Source organism: Danio rerio, chromosome 15 (assembly GCF_049306965.1).
Source record: "Danio rerio strain Tuebingen ecotype United States chromosome 15, GRCz12tu, whole genome shotgun sequence".
NCBI lineage: Eukaryota > Metazoa > Chordata > Actinopteri > Cypriniformes > Danionidae > Danio > Danio rerio.
The window spans coordinates 37,805,156-37,823,231 of record NC_133190.1 but is presented as its reverse complement, the minus strand read 5'-3'; the positions used below and the strand labels follow the sequence as shown (position 1 = coordinate 37,823,231).

Sequence of the window (18,076 nt, the reverse complement as noted above, 5' to 3'; positions counted from 1 at the left end):
CAGAACTTATGTGCGTGTTTCTCTTCTCCTATGTTTGCCATACGTTATTGTTGTGACCTCTCGCCCAGTTTCTGACCCATTTTCATCAATCCACCTGTTCAGGCCATCATACCTCTCAAAACCCCAATACAACCAGTAATTCTCACCTCAAACTCATGGCTTTTCTCATCACTGAAACCATATGCGGCATCTGCAAGCTCAGCCGGAGTGTGAAGTTGATGCCAGAGCTTCTCACCACCTGAAGTGGTTTTCTCACATGCTACACTAAGGTTAAGCTCTGGCCTTGGGCTATGTTAGCTCACTTTTCACCTCAAACATTATTACAAAACATTGATGCTCTTTTGAACTGTTTAGTCAAATAAAACCCCTTTTAGCAAATGCAAGTAACCCAGCACACGTGGGAACAGGCCTGTGTTTCCCCTCATGTTTGTGTGTCAGGGTCGTTCATTTGGCAGTGGCGCCCGATATTGGTGTAAATCCATCTAGTGGTGTCCTAAATCCTCATCCAGCAAATGTTCATTTGTCCTAGTGACTCATTTTCTTCTCATATCTTGGGCTGATTCACATGCCATTGGACATCTGCAAGCACCACCCCACAATGGCATCATAAATGAACTGTTTATGATTGGCCAGTTGCTGATGTGCTGGCTCTTTGAGCCTTTTGTTTAGGTCTTCATCAGTAAAGTGTGTCGTGCTTTTTGCTGCATGGCTTGAGAGGTTGCTTTTTTTATATAGAATGCAGGCCAGGCAACAAGGGACAATTCACTGACTTTGAGGTGGATCCCTATTTAGTGCAGTCAGTTCATGAGATTGAATATAAATATGTGTGCAGTTTTATTTCATATAATTTACTTTTCTTCTTCAGGCCAATTCAAGCTTGTAACGTCACTAAGTTCAACCAATTATAAAAATTCTGTCAGAATTTTCTGATCTTCATCAGTTCAGATTTTCTTTTCTTCAATTGAATACAAAAAGGGACTTTACTCATTTTGAGTGTTAAAATATTAATGTATGACATTTGGCAGGGATCTTTCTAGACTGTCTCAAGGATCAGTATTGGGGGTTAATGTAGTAGTTGTAGTTGTCATAGTAGTAGTTGTAGTTGTTTTTGTAGTAGTTGTTGTCGTCGTAGTAGTAGTTGTAGCAGTTGTCGAAATCGTAGTAGTAGTTGTTGTAGTTGTTGTTGTTGTTGTAGTAGTAGTAGTTGTTTTCGTAGTAGTTGTAGTTGTCGTAGTAGTAGTTGTTGTTGTTGTTGTTGTTGTAGTAGTTGTCGTAGTAGTTGTAGTAGTTGTTGTACTTGTAGTAGTAGTAGTAGTAGTAGTAGTTATAGTTGTATTTGTCATAGTAGTAGTTGTAGTTGTTTTCGTAGTAGTTGTTTTCGTAGTAGTTGTTTTCGTAGTAGTTGTTGTAGTTGTTGTTGTTGTTGTTGTAGTAGTAGTAGTAGTAGTAGTAGTAGTAGTAGTAGTTGTAATTGTCGTAGTAGTTGTTGTACTTGTAGTAGTAGTAGTAGTAGTTATAGTTGTCGTAGTTGTATTTGTCATAGTAGTTGTAGTTGTTGTCGTAGTAGTAGTTGTAGCAGTTGTCGAAATCGTAGTAGTTGTTGTTGTTGTTGTTGTAGTAGTAGTAGTAGTAGTAGTAGTAGTTGTAGTTGTTTTCGTAGTAGTTGTAGTTGTCGTAGTAGTAGTAGTTGTAGCAGTTGTCGAAGTCGCAGTAGTTGATGTAGTTGTTGTTGTAGTAGTAGTTGTAGTTGTCGTAGTTGTTGTCGTAGTAGTTGTACTTGTAGTAGTAGTAGTAGTTATAGTTGTCGTAGTTGTATTTGTCGTAGTTGTAGTTGTTTTCGTAGTAGTTGTTGTCGTAGTAGTAGTAGTAGTTGTAGCAGTTGTCGAAATCGTAGTAGTTGTTGTAGTAGTTGTAGTAGTAGTAGTAGTTGTTTTCGTAGTAGTTGTAGTTGTCGTAGTAGTTGTAGCAGTTGTCGAAGTCATAGTAGTTGTTGTTGTTGTAGTAGTAGTAGTTGTAGTTGTCGTAGTTGTTGTCATAGTAGTTGTAGTAGTTGTTGTACTTGTAGTAGTAGTAGTAGTTATAGTTGTCGTAGTTGTATTTGTCAGTAGTTGTAGTTGTCGTAAATGTAGTTGTTGTAGTAGTAATTGTCATCGTAGTCATAGTATTTGTAGTTGTTGTAGTCATAGTAGTAGTCGTCATAGTAGTTGTAGTAATTGTAGTCGTTGCAGTAGTTTTCAAAATTCTCAAGTTTTCAAAAAGGATTTTTGATCCACAAAAATGGACTGTTACGAAAATGAACAGGTTTTAGTTTGTAAAATCTTGTTTAGTTTCATAATAGACCCTTTTGTAAACGAAGGCATTCATCTTTCAGCAGGACAATGACCCAAAGCACACCACCAAAATATCATTGAAGTGGCTCCACAACAACTCGCTGAATGTCCTTGAGTGGCCCAGCCAAAGCCCAGACTTAAATCCTATTGAACATCTCTGGAGAGATCTGAAAATGGCTGTACACAGTCGCTTCCCATCCAACCTGGTAGAGCTTAAGAGGTACTGTAAAGAGGAATGGGCAAAAACCCGCACAGACAGATGTGCCAAGCTTGTGGCATCATATTTAAAAAGACTTGAGGCTGTAACTGCTGCCAAAGGTGCCTCAACAAAGTATTGAGTAAAGGCTGTGAATACTTGCATACATTTGATTTTTCAGGTTTTTTATTTTTAATAAATTTGCAACAATTTTATAAAAAATATTTCGCAATGTCAGTTTTTTCCAGTATCTTTATTGTGTCTATATTGTAGACTGAGATCATTTTCCTGAATCTAAGTTTCATTCTAAAACCGTTTTAAAACAAAAAACACACGAGTCTGCTTTAGCCAATGGTTTATGTTGTGTGTGTGTGTGTGTGTGATAGAGAGTCATCCACTTGTTTATGTATATAAATTCACAATTTGACCATTTTGTTTTTAAGCAAGGAACTTTAGGTTACTTCAGGGCACTTCCTCTGCAGTGAGATGTCCTTTGAGTCACCTTGAATTTTAAGCAGCTTCCAAGTGAATTAATTCCATATTCATTACACATTTGCATAATAATCAAAGGTTATACTATTAGCCTACTGAGAAACTATTCCTGGTGTAATGATTTAAAAGTTTTCTCACACTGTAAAAAACCCTGGGTTACACACAATTCCTTCATGTCCTCCCAACACGAATAAATTAAGTTACCTTTTTATTATTATTTTTCACCTTTAATGAATAGGACAGTAGAGAGTATTGACAGGAAATCATGGGGAGCAGAAAGAGTGGAAGGATCAGCATAGGTTGTGAGCACGTTAGTGCATGTATCAACGCACTCACCACTACGCCTTAGGCACCATCATCAATAAAGTTACTTAATATACACTTTTTACGATTTTAAGTTGTTTAAACAAGATTAAGTTGTTCCCTTTTGATTTGTGATGTTTCAACTCATTTTAAATAAGTAGTTTGTAAGATGTAGACGTTCGGCTTCTGGAAGTTTAACATTTGTCGAAGTCGAATGGTTCTTAGGGGCCGCAGTTACAGAATCCCAACCCTGTGCCAATGGCCCGCAGCAGGTCGTGTGAATAATTTAGCACCTGTTCTAATCTTACCAAGCCCTTTCTGTTCATGCCCTTCAGAATTTATCACTGAAGGCCTCATTTATGCATAGAGATACGTGCATACACACACACACAAACACTATACAATGCAAAGGAAGTTACAGGTGGCGTCCTCAGAGGTGGAAAATTGCTTTGAGGGAAATTTACCAGCTCACTTCCATTCCCACATGCAAACAGGCAACAGTTGTTAGTGCAGAAGTGGCATGTTTGTCTGTCTGCATGCGCCTTTTGAGGGTTTCGAGGGGGTGTGTTTATGCGTGTGGTGTTTTGAACATCTGTTGCGGCTCAGGTGTCAAATGAACTGTCACCCGTTTCAGAACAGAGGGACTGCGCTAAATGTCTTTTCCATACTTATACATGTATTAATGTAATCTCCTATCCCACTGGCATGGAAACTGGTGTAAGAGAGTTTCTTAAAGGTATAGTTCACCAATAAATGAACATGTTCTACAAATCTACCGCTTCTTTAACTGCCTCAATGAACTTCCTGTTAGTTATTAGCTGCAAATGACTTTGTTCGATGAAAGAGAAAGGAAGAGATCAGGGGTGGAAATGAGAAAACGGATGTGTAAGCGAAATGAGAGGTGGCTTCCCTGCAGTACATGCGTTCGGATCCCTAGAGAGCAAATCCGAGCAAGCTAACAGGGTAAATACAGGAAGGAAACAGGCTTTCTAATGGGCAGCTCTTACACATGTTTACATTGCTCTTGGGCATTCGGAGATCAAGTGTTCAAAGATCATGAGGCTGTGGAGTAAACACACAAGCGCAGATTCATTTAAAGACTTTGGACCATTAGATGATTCATCATCGTTTGTACTTTTAGTTCTTATTGTGACGTGCTTGTGTTTTTTATTTGTGAGGTTTAGGCTTATCACAATAATCAATATGTCGACTTATCGCACAACACATGGACGTGACCTCAATCGTTCGGTGATGCAATATATATTGCCCCTTTAGAGCTGCAGGATTCTGGCTAAAATGAGAATGAATTTTTTTGTTGCTTAAAATGAAGATCACGATTTTCTGTGGATGTAAAATCAAGAAATAATATGAGATGGATATTATTGTTGTTATTCTCAAACATATGGTAAAAACAACAATAATATTTGGATTCTGTGTTGGTTTGCTGTTGGTTTAAATGCTACATTCTCTAAAGGCTTGGAATAATGGACTTGAACAGATTTTATGATGTCCTGGTTGTTAATTCACACTAAAGTGATGACATCATAATCTTCATAATTCTAGGGGTCTAGGGGGTCGAATCAAGATCGCAATCTATTTCAATAAATTGTGCAGCTCTAACACTTGTTATGAAATAATAATTATTAATGACCCGTTTAACTTACTAAAAGTAAAAGACACAGCTTCCACAAAAATATTAAAAAGCATCTCTCTGCTTTAACATAAATGGTCATTGTTTTACTGTATTTTTATGTTTTATTTTTTTGCCATGTTGTCCCATTTATGTCAGCAGATTTTTTTAACAACAACTTTATCATGTATTCTTAAAAAATAGAAAACAATAATGTGTATAGATTTACTTTTAGCTTTCATAACAAGCGAATGACAGGCCTGTCAGCTCACACAATATTAAAACAACAATTACAATAGACGAAAACTATCCCACATGTCTATTTTGTATCATATGTCTTGATGCATATTATTTTCTAACAGTCTTAAACGGTTAATAAAATATTTAGAAACACATAAATGGAAGTCTTGTTTAAGATTTCCAAACAAATATCTATTTTTTTCTGATATCACAAAGTGTGGGCTTGAATAAAACCCATTACAACATCCTAGTGCCATAAATGTGTGCTCCTCTCCTAAATAAAGTAATTCCAATGCGATCTGAAAGCAGCATTAGCTCACCTCTCTCTTTACACGCTATCCCTGCTCTTCCACCCCCTCTCACACACACACACACACACACACACACACACACACACACACACACACACACACACACACACACACACACACACACACAAATTCTCGCTGCACACAGACTTGGCCAGTCACCAAAACAGTCTGTCCTTGTCCTAGATCTGTGTGTTAAAAGCATGTTTGTAATGATGAAGAGTCACAGACTGAGGGAGCAGGAAATCTCATTCACGCTGTAGTCAATGTACAACACTTTCCATTATTCAGTTAACCTGTTACTCTTGTGTCTCTTTTAGACGTGGCCTGAATCCCCCTCACAGAGTGAAGTCCATCTCCATGACGACTTTCACGCAACAGGAAATAGAACTTCTACAGAAGCATGGAAATGAGGTAATTGATGATGTCATGGTCGAAAGTGCTATGATGTTTTATTGACTCTTAGTGCTGATATCCGGACGCCACCGAGTTTATGATTTATGGTTGCGTGATATTATGATAAGATAAGGGAAATTTCTGGTATTTCTTTCTATCTTAAAAGTTGCTATACAGTTTTATCATTATTTACAGCAGACCTCTGCTAAAATGTCATTCAATGTAATTTTGTAGTATAGTATTTTTTTATACAATACTTTTAGCAGGCACATTTAAAAAAAAAATAAGTATCATGTGATTTACATTAAATGACCCTAAAATACTAATTAATTTTAGGGCCAGGCGATATGGACAAAAATTATTATAAAATTCAAGTCAAATAGTTTAAAGACAAGTTGTAGAAGCTAGACAGTTAATTGTCAATTTACAATACACTTTTCTTGTCCAAACATTGCAAAACATGTCAACTAGGGTTGGGCGATGTCGACCAATTTGGCATCGTACGATGTCGTCATCAGTGCATTAAATTATTTATGAATAATTAATTAATTCATAAGGTGTTTTATATGTTATGAATTGTGTCATAGCCTATGAACTGTAGGCTATGACACGTTTCATAACGTGTCATAGACTACAGTTTCAACTACCTGACCTGCATGGTCTTTGTTTTACCCATAACCAAATCATAAATAAATAAGGATAAGCAACACACAAATTACCACCTGTCAATCACTTTTTTTAACGGGACTCTGGCATGAATAGGCAGAGTGATCTGTGTCGTTATAATGGCGTCGACAAACTTGGTTGGTAAAAAGGGTGCACAACCAACAGTAACCAACCAACAGTATCTGAGGTTTTCGCTAAAGTTACTAAGTATAATCGTGAAAGCGAAAGATTGAAGCAGTGTACTGACGCTGTGACACGTTATCTGATAGATTCAAGGCCGAAGAGTAGTTAGATAAAGACAAGCTGAATTAAATATCACGTTTAACAACTATAGCGAGACGTCATCCAGCAATACATCCTTGAGGAGAGACCTGCTCTGACCTGTGCATATGCTGCAGCGCATGGCAGAGTGTATGTGTATGTTTGTGTGGTCACAGGATGTGCGTTTTCAGCGCTATATTGTGGAAGGAGGTCTTTTAGACATGCTTGGTGAAACATATTAAAAACTAAGACATTGTAGTGTAAACCAGACTTGAGTGTGTATTTTTTGCGAGCGGGTTGCTGCTATGACAGGGGCGGTGCGAAGGATTGAGTGTTCATGGTTATCACGATAATTTTGCATTCGTTCATTTCAAAACGCTACTAGTTTAGAAAATCACATGAAAACTCCTTATTTTAAAGTGTTATATATTGCGGCTCAGTAACCAAATAATACAGCACAAAATAATGATAAAAAACAACAACAGGCCATTTCTCTTCGGACTTAAAAATCCTTTAATTGAAAATAATATAAAATTTAATATATAAAAAGACATTTAAACATAAGTAATAATTTTACGCTGCAAATAAATGTTGGAACAATAAATAAATAAACAAATAAATTAATAATTAAAAATATTAAGTATTAAAAGTAGTATTTGTCTAATGTAAATCTGAGCTGCATATTAGCTAAGTATCTTCCTTTAAAATAGAAGAAATGTAGTCAAAGGTTGCTGAACTCTGAAAGTCACTTTTGACCATAATTGTTATTTCGTACTTCTTTCCCTCTTTGGAGTAGAAATGTGTATATTCCATACAAAGTATGAAGCTGATCGGTCTTCTTGTTGTCACGTAGCTTGCGGCATTCTTTTAACTAGGTGCGCCTTTAAATATTGAGCATGTCGTACTATGCGGGTCAGTCCCAGTAGGCGCGCAAACCATCCACATCCATTAGAAATGAATAACTTGGTTAGTAGTCTCAGCCATAGTTAATCTAGTGTGAGTGGTATTTTGTTTCGTGCAGAATCGCGGTGTTAAGAAACCTTTACGATTAATTAACCATGATGAATTATAGCTTAGTTAATAGTGAAATCAGTTAATTGTTGCATCCCTAATTGTAATGCTGGGTGCACACAAAAAGTGAAATTAAGTATTCGCACAAGTAGGTTACATGCAAAGTCAATGCAAACGCAAGATTAAAGCCGTATGACACAGAATGCTTGATGTGTTGTGCTTTTTTTGCACAAGCTTAAATAATTAAACTTTTTAGATTGAGATAAAAAACATCCCATGAGTAAACTAAAGCGAGTATCGTGGTGCATATATAAAAGAAAAGTCACTAAAAATGAATTTGTACTTTAAAATTACTTGTCTGGTATTTAAAACATTCATGTGAACTCTACTTATTTTTGAGGGCAGGTGAAATTCCTCTTAAGTCTAGATCTCTCAGAATCTCTAAGATCTTCTTTTAACTGAGAAAGATGAGAGCGCTTTTTTATCTCCCTTCCTCCTCCTTTTCTCCATCCCTGTTTAACATTCCTGGGATTTTTCCCAGGTCTCGTGAGGTCTGATTTACGAGGATGAGCTGGAAATGATGTTACGTGCTGAGAAGACTCCTATTTGCGAGATCTGTGTCTTATTACACGCATGCCATAATCTCCCATTTAAGCATGATGAACTTGAATGAGCTGTGCGCGTTTGTGTGAGCGAGCTCTTTGTTTCATGAAAGTGTTTTATGTGGGTCCAATTTAAACCAGTCTTATCACACAGCAGGTTTAGTGTATTAAAGTCTCTCAGCATCTGTCGGTCCTTTGTTCATTTGGTTTTTGACGACGAGAGCATGTCACGCGTACTGTTAATGCTGGCATATCTTCAGTCATTTGTCTAGCTTACTAAGTGACATGAATTTTTGAGCAATTCAAGATTAGGTTATCATTTAAAATGTCAAGGTTGGCAAGATTTGTTTCAATAGTAACTGAAGTTCACCAAGGCTGCCTTGATTCACTCATTTTCCTTCTGCTTAGTCTCCATTTCAGAGGTCGCCACAGCAGACTGAACCGTCAATTTATCCTGCATATGTTTTACGCGCAGTGGATGCCCTTCTAGTTGCAACCCATACACACTCATTCACACTCCTACACTACGGCCAATTTACTTCATTCAGTTCACCTTTAGCACATGTCATTGGCCTGTGGGGGAAACTGGAGCACCCCGAGTAAACCCATGCCAACCCTGGGAGAGTATGCAAACTTCACACAGTAATGCCAGTGACCTTGCTGTGAGGTGATAGTGCTAACCACCAAGACTTATTTATTAATTACATTTATTTGCATACAAGTAAAATTGGTAATAGTTCTAAATACTTTTTCATTCTCACATAGGCCCCGTTTACACTGCCAGTTCTTGATGCCCAATTCCGATATGTTGTCTATATCTGATTTGTTTGCCTGTCTGTTTACACGTAGTTTTAATTGTGACCCATATCCAAATAATGCGCTTACACTTGCCATACAATTCATGTCGCGCATGCATAAAGGCAGGTTCTAGCATCTGTGCCACACTAGCTACGATGAAAGAAATGGTCTTGTTTTTAGCTGTGCGAAATATACAAAGTGTAGTATAAGCAGTGAATGGTTTAGTCCAGATTTACCCCCACGCAGTTTATGTAATGGTATAGCCCTGAGCTGTGTGTGTAGTTGAAGACGTAGCTTTTGCCTGTGTGCGCACTGGTGTTGGAGAGAATAAAGTTGTTCTATGTGTAGCCCGCAGTGCATATTAATAGCGACAAAAAGCAAAAGTTACAAAACAAAGTTCGCCCAACTTTAAAATGATTTTGAGGCGGAGGTGGGAAAGAGCTGTCACCGCAGCTTGCGCTTATGGTTTATATGCTTTAATGATGTTCTCCTCCACTCAGAGGAATTTGTGGGTACGAGTGAGATCTCAGGTCTGGTGGGAGCAAATTGTGGTGATTGACCACTTTCCTCCTCTGTGTTTCCTCTGTTGTTTACCGCGTCGGCATCTCCACACTCTTCTTTCTGTCATTAAACCGTCACATATCCGATCTATATCTGATTTATTTCCACATATGAAGGAGGCCTGAAACCGATCTCTGAATATCTGAATGAGCAAAAAATCGGAATTGGGTCACATTTAGCTGGCAGTGTAAACGGGGCCATATAGGAAAACAAAGCACAGTTGAGACAATATTGTACAGAGATTAATTTTATTTATTGTTTTAATTTTTTGAGTTTACAGTTACATTTAGTAATTTAGCAGATGCTTTTCTCCAAAGCAACTTACAATTGAGGAGGTATTCAATGATTCAACAAGAAGAGGCAATACACACAAGAAATGCTAATTATACAAAGGAAGTGTTTCTGCTTGTGTCTGGGGCTTTATTTATTTGAACCGCCAACTTATACAGCGGATGCCCTTCTAGCCGCAACCCATCTCTGGGAAACATTCACTTACACTCATTCACAAACACTCATACACTACGGACAATTTAGCCTGCCTTATTCACCTGTACTGCATGTCTTTGGACTGTGGGGGAAACCGGAGCACCCGGAGGAAACCCACACGAATGCAGGGAGAACATGCAAACTCCACACAGAAACGCCAACTGAGCCGAGGCTCGAACCAGCGACCTTCTTGCTGTGAGGCGAACGTGCTACCTACTGCGCCACTGCGTCACCTATTTTATTTATTTTTATTTATTTTATAATTTTTTTTATTTGTAATTGTAGACTAAAGTGATCAATAGTTATGTTTTGTTCTCTTCTATGTAAGGGTTATAGGGTTTGGGAATGGATATATTTAAATATTAATAAAAAAAATAATCAAACAAAACAAAACAAAAAAATTATTAAATTATAATAAATCCAGAGAAATAAAATATATTTGACTGTCTAGTATCTAGTATGAAAAGTCATACCGTTTAAGAATATATTAAATATAGACTACTGTGTTCTATTTAGTCAGTATGCCATACAGAATCATGTATGTAGCAGCTGAATCAGTACACACAAAGTCTTTTATACATTGTGGCTTGAGGGTCATCGAGCTCTTCTCTGAGTGTCAAGTGATAATGTGTGTCTACTCTTTGCTGTTTCTATGCATAATGATTGAGCCACTACCACTGTTACCCCTATCTTAAGGGTGTGGATGTGTTTAAGTAAATGTGTGTCTGCATTGATTATATCTAAAAGAAGGCAGTGTCTTGTGTCTTCAGTGCTGTGAGAGGCTTCACACATACACACTTAATGTCCGGTTTGTTAAGCCACATAAGCTTCACATATCTGCTATGTTATCATGTGTGTTTGACTCTCCAATAATAGTTTATTTCTCAAATATCATTGAGAAATCATGTTTTGCATTGTTTTGCATTGTTTTGTTTGTCTTTTCATGAGGCAGTGAGTTACTGAAGGATCTAGCTGTTTGTTTTCTCTTTAATTGCCCTTGAGGAAAAGAAATCTCCTTAATAACCTTCAGATATGTTTGAATCTGTTGCACATATTTGTGGTGTTGCTCTTTGGATGTCTGATTATCTTATTTTTTCTCTGCGTTTCAATGCATATGCAGGTATGTAAACAGATATGGCTCGGCCTCTATGACGACCGGAACTTGGCCATCCCAGACTTCAGAGAGCCTCAGAAAGTCAAAGAGTTTCTTCAGGACAAATACGAAAAGAAGAGATGGTAAGAGCTAAGGCTGACATTTTTATTTAGATGTTCGCTGTTTAATTGAGGAATCACGTCTGTAGCAGTGTACACAAAAATGAGTCCGTACAAGCCTCATATTTGAAAGACCTGTAGGAATATATAATAATAGTATTTATTAGTGTACTTATACTCAGGGCTTAAAATTAACACCTGCTAAATGCAGGTAGATTTCAGCTGTGGCGGGTTAGACAGCCACTCCCACTAGCCACTCTGGCTGGTTGAAAATAATTTTTAAATTGTAGTTTTCTTAAAGGGTCCCATTCTGCTACAAACACTATTAGAACACATATATGTTCACTAAAAAGTAAAAATTGGTTGTTTTTGTTATTTTGAGCAAACTGTTCTTTTGTTTGAAACTAATTTTTGAAGCTGCGTCACGCCGATTAGATACTTATGCGTATTCCAGCATGGAGACTGGATGTCTGTACTTGCGAGTGCATTGTGACGTCTCAGAGTGTGCAGCATTAATTCATGACAAAGACTTTGCTCAAACCAATCAGCGCGTTCTATTGTGTATGCGGTGCAACTTTATTAATATGCATGATAGCTTCGAGGACTGTTTTTACCCGTTACAGTGTTCAGACAGCAGAAAGACACCACGTTGTGTTGCCAAAACAAGTGGAAGAATAAGAATTTGGAGACACTGGTCATCAGTGTTGCGTTTATTAATGTGCTGCAATGAAGGTTTTGTTTTCATTTGCCCGCTATGAGAGCGCTGCTGGACTCACGTGTGGATTACAATGCACACGACACGCCACAGAAATATGTTAGTAAAGAAAAATTTTTACCCGAGAGCTTTTCGCATTTGTAAATGATGAAATCTGGATTTGCTGCTCGTCTCCTTTTAAAAAGAGGTGGCTCCAGTTGCTGTTGGTTGTCCTGTCTCTTCAGATTTGGTAAGTGTGTGTGATCAGTGGCCTTTGTTTGTTCATTCAAATGGTTCAAAGTTAGTTCGTATCGTCAGCAGTATTCTTTCAGTTTTTAAAGACAGACCTTAATCAAAATGATTTAGTTACTAAGTTTACAGAACGTTAATATCACTGCAATATTATAGTACAATATGTTGGACTCAAAGATCTGCTGTAATTGCTGCTCTCCGAATGTAAACATGTTAACACCTTAATGAAACCATTACCGTCGTGTAGGATTTTCGGCGCATTTTGTGACATGATAGTCCAGGGCTCGAAATTAACCTTTTTGCTTGGTAGCACCGGTGCTCCTAACTTTAAAAATTTAGGCGCATCAGCCAAAATTTAGTCGCACCCACCAATTATGAGCACCGTTACTACAAGTTTTATACAAACAGATTTATTGTATTTGAAATCAACACTAATCAAACTAACAAGCAAAAAAATAATAATATAAATATGCGTGCGTGAGGAAAATGTCTCAACGAAATCCCGTGATTACAAGAAAATAGATTTTTATAACATAACTGAGTGACCAAAGCATACACGCGCTCACCGGCCCTGCACGCACTGCTTGAATGAATCTGTTAACGGTATAACGTTAACTGTGCTGTTCTCACAAGTGCTGTCTGATATTGCACTGATGCTTTTGACACATATTGTACCTTATTATATGCATACGTCATGTTAATAGCCATACCGGTCTTTTCATGAGTAAGTTAGCGATATTAATTTACTAATTACTTAGTGTAAGCCCATTTGCGATGGTGTACGTGATGTTAAATTTGACATATAGCTGTCCCTTGCACGGCGGACAGCATTTGGCAATTATATGAAGGATTAAACAGAAGCTCTCGTGCTAGATGTGGCAAACAGTTACCTGAAAACTCCAACCCACAGACTTTTTATAGCGGACTTGAAGCCAACAGAAGTCTTCTACTCTTGGAAAAGTGTAGATGGTGGATTAACATTCAGCACATGGTCACAAGTAAGATGTGTCATTATTTGTAACTAGATGGTTTCTAAAACTAAATCTGTCCGCTTTATCTTCAATCTCATCTTTAGCGCTTTAGTTTTCCGCGGTAGTAGCTCTCTGTCATCCGAAGCCAGAAGGCGCTGACTGAGTGATTGACAGCTGATATTAACCAATCATTCGCGTTCAGTGCTAGAGCAGTGGGCCAATAAGAAGAGCGCGAAGGCGGGGCAAGCATTACGGACTTGGATTTGTTTACTGCAGCAAGATGACATGACAACTGTTTAAAACCATTCCTGAGCGCTGCGTTTCCTGTTCCAAGTGCAAACAAAGAGCTTAGAGATGCATTCTGCGTGAATGTCTCCCGAATCCGCGCATGTGGTGAACATTTTGCAGTAAAAACTGGTCGCACACAACAATTTTAAGCACTCGCAGAAATGCTCCCAAAAATATTAATATGGTATAATATGGTCGCATAGATAAAATTTCGGGCGCATATGCGACCAAAATGGTCGCAATTTCGAGCCCTGTAGTCTATACACACATGGTACCGCTGTGCGGTATTAAACATTCCATTAAAACTACACTCTCCAGCTGTTCATCCTCGCATCTAATATCTAATTTGTCACGGGGAGCATGCATGGAATGTTCCTGAATAAATGTGAAAGTGCCAAACTGCAGTTAAAGTCGACAAATTAAGAATTTGTCAAATAATTTGATTACTGATGTCCATGTAAACACAGTCACTGTCTTTTTCCCCTGCGTCTGTGTGTTTGTTTTGCCTCTGTGTAAATCAGCGTGTGCCCAAATGGAAACTCCCATTTTTATGCAAAATCTTCCCTCTTTCCCTCCCTCGACACTCCCACGTAAACCGAGCTGGACACTGACTTTTTCCAAACTAGAGGTGTAAAAACACCCTGCTGAGGGTTTCATGACCCTTTAAGGATGGTTTAATATGTGTGCAAATGTGATCTTAGAATTGAAAAGCAGCACAACTGAGAAAAAAAATAATTGTGTCCGCACGAGCAAAAGAAGGCAGATAAATACTGAATGAGAGGATAATCACACGCGCACACATGTTTCTGTTTAAAAAGCGTGCATGCTCCTGTTTTCTTGCGCGAAGCAACCGTGCCTGGAAATGCAACTGGTGCGATCAGTTCTCTTTAAAATAGACTGGACAAAAAGCGACGATTGCACACCCACAATCCTGCAGATGCTTTCACTTTAAACATTCTTTGAACAGATTGTTAATGTACCTAACATTAACCATGTGCACATGATCATCCTTTCATTATCACATGCTTTCATTTGCTTACAGTTATATGGTTCAATTATCATTGCTGTTACAAAAACATTGCTTTATTAGGAGGTTAACTCATTTATGTGTAGTTAACTGGTGATAGGAGACCTATTTTTTAAATGTCAATTGTTTAGGGTTCATACGGTCATGGAAAACCTGGAAAAGTCATGGAATTTTGACGTGGCATTTTCCAGCCCTGAAAAAGTTTTGGATTTGTTTAACAAATATCTGTATACTTGAATTAGGGCTGTGCGATATTGGAAAAATTGGACATTTTGAGGTTTTGTATTTCTGTGATATATATTGCAAAGTGATTTCACAATTTCACCAAATGATTTAACAGCTTTATTTGGATTATTTTGGGTATTTTTGTAGGGGAGTGAATCTCGAATAATATATAACAAATAAATTACAAGCATAGATCAAATATAATGAAGATAAATGATAGTTTTCAGGTATTCACTATTCAGGTACAGATATTAAATAGTCAACACTCTATAGTCTTCTTTGTAAATTATTTAATCTTTATTAAATTTACTAAAAATGACTTGTGGCCGGTTGTTATAAAATTCACACAAAATGTTCGCACAGTCACAGGCCTTAAAGAGACAGTTCACTCAAAGTTAAAAATTTTCTCATTATTTTCTTACACTTCACCTGTTTCAATGCTATAGGAGTTATTAAATAAACAAGTGAAAGGTGTAATGAAAATGGCAAGAATTTTTTTTTTCTCTTTAAAAATGCATGCAGATGATAAACCTTTACACCATTATGATTAAACTGTATACAAAACTATTATCCCAACATTGCATATCCTGCGATGCGACATCTTGATATCGATGCTGAAACGATATATTGTGCAGCCCTAACTTGAATATAGGTTAGTTGTCGTCTTATTTTCTGTTCTTGACCAAAAAACTTGCTCTCACATTGCGTGTTCTATTATTTGCTTTAATAAATTTGAACGTCATTGTTTTTCTTATTATTTACCATGTATATTTAGACATTACATGAAATATTATGTCATGAAAATGTACTTGAAAGTTCTAGAAAAGCCTTGGAAAAGCCATAGAATTTTAGTAGTAAAAATGTATATAAACACTTATTGTTTTGTTTTTTTCCGTAAAGAATGGTTTCATGTAATAAAAAGTGCATGTATACAGCTATATAGCTAATTTTGACACATTATTTAAAGTGTGTGGCTTAGAAATATTTATTTACTTTATTTATTTGTTTATTTATTTATTTATTTATTTATTTATTTTTGTTGTGGTCAGAGATGAATTTGGTAAGTCTTTTATTTTGAGCCCTGAAAAGTCATAAAAACTTATAGCAATGCGACACTGAAACCACAGCCCATTTGTTCATGCACATAGAGCAAGCTCATAAACAAATCAAGAAATTTAAGCATGTCTAAGTTAAATTTTTGCATGTAAAATAGATTTTCCCAACAACAAAATTGTGGCTAGTGAAAATGGCGAGTGGCTAGTATAGTTAGAAGTCTACTAGCCACCGTGGCTGGTGATCAAAATGTTAATGTCAAGCCCTGGTTATACTAATAGACTATATACCCAATAGTCGTCTTTATCACAAAGTAAACTGCACATATTCTCATATTACGTGACTACATGCCAAAAAATAAATGTCCATAAAATAATGAGGTATTTTATTATGTGAAAATAACATATTTATACAAAACGAAAAAGAACATATTGTCATCTTTTGCATTTTATTGTATATGATCATATGAATTAATTATTTCCTAGTCCTTCCTGAAACTACCAGTTTTTATTGTACACCTTGAAGAATGGATTTGCATAGGCAAATGTGTACAGTCTGTATCAAAAACCAACAGATTGCTGTGCATGTGTGTTCTGCTTATTTAAATGTGATCTGTCAATGTTTCCTCTCAGGTATGTTCCTCCAGAGCAGGCAAAGACTGTGGCATCGGTTCATGCGTCGATCTCTGGTTCGTCTGCTAGCAGCACCAGCAGCACTCCAGAGGTCCGACCTCTTAAAACTTTACTGGGGGAGTCAGTGCCCAGTTTACACCTCAACAAAAACACACCTAGCCAGGTAACAACTGATATACACATTATAATTCAATTTTTAAAAAAAGTGTAAGTTAGTGGATTAATCAACCGTTGTTTTTGGGTTTATTTTTTCCCAGAAGAAGAGAATAAAACATTTTAGGAAATAAATGTTTTGAGATCAATTTATCATTAAGTAATTAATCTTACAAATTAAGAAAATGTTACTTAAATATTTAACTTGAAACTATGTAAAAAGATAGTAAAAAGAAAAACATTTACTCGTTAATAAGATATAATACTGATACAATACAGCATGGTTTTAATTAAGTATAACGTTTTTCTGAAATTATTTGGGTGTAAACATAACTGGAATGTTAAAATTATACTTTAATAAGGCGTTATGAGAGTTTAAAATTGTCAGTATGAACATTTATGATGTTACAAAAGGCTTGTTTTGAGTAAAGGCTGTTTCTTGTATTCACAAACAATTCAGCTTGAAACTAAAAGCATTACAAAAGGATGCCCTGATCGATCGGTCAGAGATCGGTATCGGCCAATAATCACATTTAATGATTTAATCTGTACCCTCTGATCTGGCCGATCTCATGAACCAACCACAAGTGTTGGTTTGCGAGTTTACAAGCAAAGGAAGACGCACATGCGCACCCAGTTACATATAAAGCAGCTACAACACATGAGGAGGTAAATAATGAGTGAGCAATTGCTGCGCTCTTTTCACAACAGCTAAAATGTATACAGATGTGGTGCGACCTCTGTTTACAATGTCTCATCCATACCTGTCAACATTTGTCGGAGCAGAGCAGGGCGGGAGGGGGTTATTAGGGGTGAGGTCTCTAAATATCACTGTTGAGAACCTGGATAGGAAAGTAACTGTTTAGTTGTGTTAGTAACTGTATAATGCACCGGGTTTTGGGCGGCTGTTGAGATCGGATACTGTACCAAAGATGGCGAACGGGGGGTGTTGCAGACTGTACTAAAAAAGGGGGGGGGGTGAAATTACGTTTTCCTGGAGAAATAACAAAATGGGAGGGTTGCGGGAGATTGGTCTGAAATACGGGAGACTGTTGGCAGGTATGGTCTCATCCAACCTCATGACCCAGAAGCTCCGCAAGTCTCGCGTATTCATAGCAACTCCATGATGCCCATAAATTAGATAAAACATCCTGGAAATCATGGCGACGAAAGTGCAGGAAAGGCACAGCGATTTTCTAAGCATTACATTTGTTAGGGTTAGTGAATGGAGCAGTAAAGATATGTCAAGTGCACATTTCCCTTTCTCATCCAGCAATTGTTTTAGACCT

At 37.2% G+C, this 18,076-nt stretch overlaps 2 protein-coding genes across 10 annotated transcripts in view; one reads left to right on the top strand and one right to left on the bottom strand.

Annotated features, from left to right (window-relative positions):
* The window catches only part of agfg1a (ArfGAP with FG repeats 1a), a 56,103-nt gene that overhangs the window by 18,941 nt on the left and 19,086 nt on the right, over positions 1 to 18,076 (top strand). For all 9 annotated transcript variants that reach the window (XM_073922778.1, XM_009291790.4, XM_009291789.4 and 6 more), the window contains 3 exon segments: positions 5,820 to 5,913; positions 11,401 to 11,516; positions 16,635 to 16,797. In XM_073922778.1, the coding sequence (XP_073778879.1) occupies positions 5,820 to 5,913; positions 11,401 to 11,516; positions 16,635 to 16,797 (373 nt within the window).
* Positions 159 to 18,076, bottom strand: part of LOC141377888 (uncharacterized) — a 111,416-nt gene continuing 93,498 nt past the window's right edge. The window contains exon 2 of the mRNA XM_073923954.1: positions 159 to 2,497. Within this exon, the coding sequence (XP_073780055.1) occupies positions 1,051 to 2,199 (1,149 nt within the window). The 5' untranslated portion in view covers positions 2,200 to 2,497 and the 3' untranslated portion in view covers positions 159 to 1,050. The remainder of the gene's footprint in view (positions 2,498 to 18,076) is intronic.